General features: G+C 30.1%; 1 protein-coding gene across 2 annotated transcripts; it reads left to right on the plus strand.

Annotated features, from left to right (window-relative positions):
- The first annotated feature begins 237 nt into the window (after window positions 1-237).
- LOC132715260 (U6 snRNA-associated Sm-like protein LSm6) lies at window positions 238-4,885 on the plus strand. Of its 2 annotated transcripts, none has more exons than XM_060698249.1 (4): window positions 238-395; window positions 2,608-2,698; window positions 4,031-4,144; window positions 4,575-4,885. In XM_060698249.1, the coding sequence occupies exons 2-4, from the start codon at window positions 2,608-2,610 to the stop codon at window positions 4,607-4,609; spliced, it is 240 nt and encodes a 79-aa protein (XP_060554232.1). In that variant the 5' UTR covers window positions 238-395; the 3' UTR covers window positions 4,610-4,885. The 2 variants fall into 2 exon arrangements, with proteins under 2 accessions (XP_060554232.1, XP_060554233.1); XM_060698250.1 differs by having other exon boundaries at window positions 283-420.
- Window positions 4,886-5,565: the final 680 nt, after the last annotated feature.

Below are 5,565 nucleotides of genomic sequence, written 5' to 3' on the forward strand. Positions count from 1 at the left end.
CGGACGATGCCGGAATTAATCCGTGGTTCTTCCGTGAGCGTTTTCCGTGAATATGTGACCGGGGTATTATTACCGGATAAGAAAAAAGTGCGATCACCTACGGCTTATAGTCAGGAAAAAATATAGTAATGAATAGATTTGGTCAAAAAGGCTTTTCGATAATACTTCTTTAAATCTTTTTATAGAGAAGAAACATAACTCCTGTCCTTTGTAAAATATGTTTTTTTTAAACTTGGTCTATATGTCGTTTATACGATACTAAGGCTTTTGATTTTAATTATAGGAAGTCCTTAAAAATTAATAACTATTCATTGCTAGCAGTTTAAACCGACGTGAGAAGTTCGTAAATAAATACAAATTTATCTGTTTTATAAACATTGTCAAATTGAGATAAGGTAGGAAACTTAATTAATCGTTCAGGTACATTGCTATTTGGTTTTCAAAATATTTTTGTGTTCTTTTGTTTAATTTTTTTACATATTCTAAAGTGGTATATATTTCGGATACACCTGTTTTTCTGACGGCAAGACGTTTCTCTGGCGGTTTTCTCTGGATATGGATGGTACGTTTCAGGGCCTTTCAGCATATAAGCAACGGCAGAGAGGAGTAATTTCAAATGGAATATGCCTGATTTTAAACCGTCAACTGTCTTAGCTTGTGCAACACTATCACTCAATTTATTCGGGTTTGCCTAAAATACGAAAGTGAGATTTTTGACGAAAGTGAGCGAAAGTGACTTTTAGAATTTGAACTGTACCGTTTTAATAGAATTTTACAGTAAAATTCCTGTTTGCAGACGTTTATTATAAGCAACTAATTATATATATTATAATAGATAACCATAATCATGATTAAATCGCCATTTATTTGCCTAATTTATATATACAAGTTCAGTACGAAAGTAACTTGAAAAGTATTAGATATACAGTAGAGTTTAAATTGAAAATGTACTAAATTTGCAGTTTGTAGTCGATTAATATAAGAAATTAATTTTATTTATTTTCTAAATTAATCATTATGATGATTTATAGTTTTATTCCCCATTTTTTGCATAATTTCTGCATACAATATCAGCGATCTTCCTTTCGCTTACATTGAAAAATACAAAAGTGACTTGTAAAATATCAAATATAGTGTTTGAATTGGAAATGTACTTAAATTGCAGCTTGTAAACCACGGACTTTAATTGTAATTTAAATCCGTGTTGTAAACGTATATTATCAGAAATTAATAATTTGATATTCAACACTATATTTCAATTTAAAATTCACTGTAAAATTCTATTAAAACGGTACAATTCAAATTTTAAAAGTCACTTTCGCTCACTTTCGTCAAAAATCTCACTTTCGTATTTAAGGCATACCGAATTTATTCCAATCGACAATTGTTTGTGGTTATAACCACAGGGGATTCTGTCTTTTTTTATATATAATATAACAAGGGATACAACTCAAAATTGCTCAATTCATGAAAAAGTAAATAGAACGCAGTATACAACAGCTTTTTTTCTTTTGATTGTTGGACATTCATACAAAAATCGATAATTTAAAAAAAAAATGATTCACTTTGATACATGGACAAGATATTATTAAAATTAACATTTCATGTTTCATTTTTACACATGTTTGTAAAATTTTGGTTTGTAAAATTACATGTGTATAAAACAATATCTAATGCAAATGTATGCTCATATAGAAAAGTTAAATCATGTAATCATGCATGCAGTTAAAAATCAATCATCTACCACCTCTGGTTTGTAAAATTACATGTGTATAAAACAATATCTAATGCAAATGTATGCTCATATAGAAAAGTTAAATCATGTAATCATGCATGCAGTTAAAAATCAATCATCTACCACCTTCAATGATGAAATCATTAACTTCTGGTACAAATTATTGTAACAATTATCATACATGTGAACTCTCGCACTTTAAGCGGGAGACTCCCACTTTCTGCAGCCATATTTTTAAAGATTTTTCTTAAAATAAAGGGTATTTTCACAAATTAAAGAAAACTCCTTTTGGTGTCAGAACTTCCTTCTTTGTTTATTGCAAATTCTAAAATCTCCCTCTTTTTGACGAAAAATCTCCCACATGATCATAAAAAAAAGTTCACATGTATGAATTATTGTTTGTTTTGATAATTTCTATCCTCGGCATCCATTTTGAATGTGCCCGTATGTTCCATGCATAATTTCTCTTAGTGTCACTGTCAATTTCATTAATTCACTAATGAATAATAAAAATCTGGATAATGACAGCGTATAGCCGCGACGGATAAGTGTTTTTTTTCATCAGCCAATGATGATTTATTTGTATTTTTTTGCAATTTTATCCCCTTTTTTCGACTGAGATATTCTTGTTTTGTTTTTTTTGTTCGTTATCTTAATTAAGTAAACTTAATTCTTCTTCTGTATAGAATTATCAATTCATGCTGGGAGATCTGTAATATATATCTCTGATTCATGATTATATTTATTAAACCTCAAAATTTCAGCCAAAAATATTTCTTTTATTGAACTTTTAAGAGAACATTAAGGGTTCAGACTTTTAAAAAATTTTTTTTTTTGAAAACTAAACAATTGTTTTGATTCTTTTGTTACAGATGAGTAAGAAACAGACACCAAGTGAATTTTTGAAAAAGATCATTGGAAGACCAGTTGTAGTGAAGCTTAACTCTGGTGTAGATTACAGAGGTATAATAAATATTTCAAAATGTCAAACGAGTCAATGTTTAACACAAGATGATATGTCAGTCGCAACACTCAGACCCCTACCTCCAAGGTCAAGGTCACACTTTTAGGTCAAAGCTTAACATGGTCTGTTATAGGGTATGTTTTGTGTCCGGTATATAACTTTTTCATCACTCAAGGGATTTTGAAATAAGTTGACACAACTGTTTACAATAATAAGGCAACATGTCATGTGCAACACTCAGATCCCTACCTCAAAGGTCAAGATCACATTTAGAGGTCAAAGCCTAAAATGGTCTGTTACAAGGTACATTTGTGTGTATGATGCTAAATCAGGCCTATACATTGGTGAATTGCCCACATACCTTGATTGATGAAAAAGTTACGGTTAAAAAGTTACGAACTGGACATGAAATATACTCTGTAACAGACAATACCCTGCATTGATTTTGTAATTTTCATATTTTGTGTCTTTAAAATAGTGATAACAACTATACAAATGGTTTTCTGTTGACATATATACAGGAGTTATTTCTTCATATTTTATATCTTTAATGGTTCGAATCCCGACAGGGACTTTGGATTCTTTCATGTGAGGAAGCTATCCAGCTAGCTTACGGAACGTGGGTGGTTCTACTCAGGTGCCCGTTGGTGCCTGAAATAATGCACAGAAGGGCACCTGAGGTCTTCCTGCACCAGTAAAAGCTGGAATGTCGCGATATGACCTATACTGTGTCGATGTGACTTAAAACCCAAACAAGCAAATATCTTTAATGAAATTATTGCAGATCTATGTGTGCAGATCTGGCATTGATTAAATTTTGCACTGAAAGTCCTGATCCGTACCTCAATCTTTTGAAATAGCTCAATTTTGTGCTTAATGTAAAAGTTTCCTTGGAAGGGGGACGTTGGTAACTCTATTACAAATTCTTGTTTGTGCTGGATTCAGCAGCAAGAATTACAAAATAACAGTTTATAGCACATTTTCCACTTTCAAAGTTAAACATTTTTCAGCTTGTCAAAACCTTATCAGTATATTAAAAACACTATTGCCAACAACAAATGGCTTGTTGTTTTCTTACTTCTATGACTATGATACAGTTGTTATCAGACACACATTTGGGTGACTTTCAAAGCAATATTATATATTCATTAATGATACTGCAATCCATACAATAAATTGACCATAATATTTGCAAGGTTTAACACATATTCATAATAACAGTGTATATGAGATGTTACTTTAATCTGATTTCAAGTAACTTAGGGAATATTAAAAAATTTTGCTAATAACTCATAAATACATTAATACATTTATATTGTAATATATTTCAGGGGTGTTAGCATGTTTGGATGGTTATATGAATATTGCCCTTGAACAAACAGAAGAGTATGTAAATGGACAGCTTAAAAACAAATATGGAGATGCATTTATTAGAGGCAATAATGGTTGGTAATAGTATAGTTTTAAAATCCAAACTCATTAACCTCTATTTGTTGCAATTTTCGTGTTTTAAAATGTTTAAATGATAGTGTGGAAATGTTAAATGTCAAGTAAGGATTCACAGAGATTTGACACAATAATATTGAAGTTATACATGTATGTGACGTATAGGGCAGTAGATATATTACTGTAAGTAAATACAAACAAGAATAGAAATAAATAGAAGCTTTTTTATATCATGTGAAAATAATAAAGTAAGCCCATACAATTATTAGTGTGTGTAATAATTGTTTTAACTTTTAGCAAATACTTTTTCACTCTTGCATTATTCTGTTAAACGATAAATACACTATTGTACCATGGTGTGAAGACAACCCCTATGTTTGTTTTATTCTCAGTTTATTTCATACTATTTATGTTTCTCTTTTTTTTCAGTGCTTTACATTTCAACACAAAAGAGAAGAGGGTGACAGGGGAACTAGAAACTGAAGAAACTTTGACATAATAATTTACAATGAAGAGTATATAAAATAAAGAAAACAGTAATGAAGCTGCAGAATATGATAATAGATTAATTCTGGACCAGTGATAAAACACATTTACTGGATTATTTGCCTTCATTTCTTTTGATTTAGGCTAAAGTGAAAAATCTCTATGGATATTGTGTAAGTTTGAACTCTATTTTTGTGAGTGCATTGTAATAAAGCATATTATGTTCTACTTGTAACACCTGCAAGTGTAGATTGAAGTTATTCTCATCAGATTGTAAACAAAAACTTACTATAATCACTGTTTTATAATTGCTCATTATTCAAGCATATGTACTGTTCATGACAGCTGTGATTTGTTATTCTACCATTTGAAGGTAATAATGTGTGCCACAAATAAGGAGCCAGGACAATCTATATATCCGTGTAGGCTGATCAAGCTCTATATAATACTGTAGGTCTTCTCTATGTTATTAGGTAATAAGATTTTTGACAGGTTATATGGCTTTATATAAATGGTTGGTTTTTGTTATATTACAAAAAAATATTTATATACCAGCAGTATAACCTATTGATAATCTTTATATTAATCAATTTATAATACAGCAAGCTTCTTTTATTTGAGAATAAATGCAAATACTTCATAAACTCATAAATTGACAGCAGCCATTTTTATAGTTTATATGAACATGAAAATAATCCAATGAATAAAGACGTTACAAATTTGCAGTAATATAACAGTATCTTGATGCAGACTACTTATTGTGCCAGATTCATTGCAGTGGAAGTCCGTTATAAAAATTGAAGCAATGTAAAGGTTAAGAACTTAATATTACAGCTGTTTATCAATGATTCTTAACATATTCATGCATATATAATATTTGTTACAAGTTGAGCAAATGTTGAATATAAATCTGTCACTATTGAAACAAAATGTT

This window comes from Ruditapes philippinarum, unplaced genomic scaffold, assembly GCF_026571515.1.
Source record: "Ruditapes philippinarum isolate M1 unplaced genomic scaffold, ASM2657151v2 ctg9936_1_1_1_1, whole genome shotgun sequence".
Lineage (NCBI taxonomy): Eukaryota > Metazoa > Mollusca > Bivalvia > Venerida > Veneridae > Ruditapes > Ruditapes philippinarum.

Bases quoted from the DNA above. Each gene is read 5' to 3' on its own strand.
- LOC132715260 (XM_060698249.1), top strand. From the start codon at position 2,608: ATGAGTAAGAAACAGACACCAAGTGAATTTTTGAAAAAGATCATTGGA. The intron at 2,699-4,030 runs GTATAATAAATA...AATATATTTCAG, and splicing joins CTCTGGTGTAGATTACAGAG to GGGTGTTAGCATGTTTGGAT. The intron at 4,145-4,574 runs GTTGGTAATAGT...CTTTTTTTTCAG, and splicing joins ATTTATTAGAGGCAATAATG to TGCTTTACATTTCAACACAA.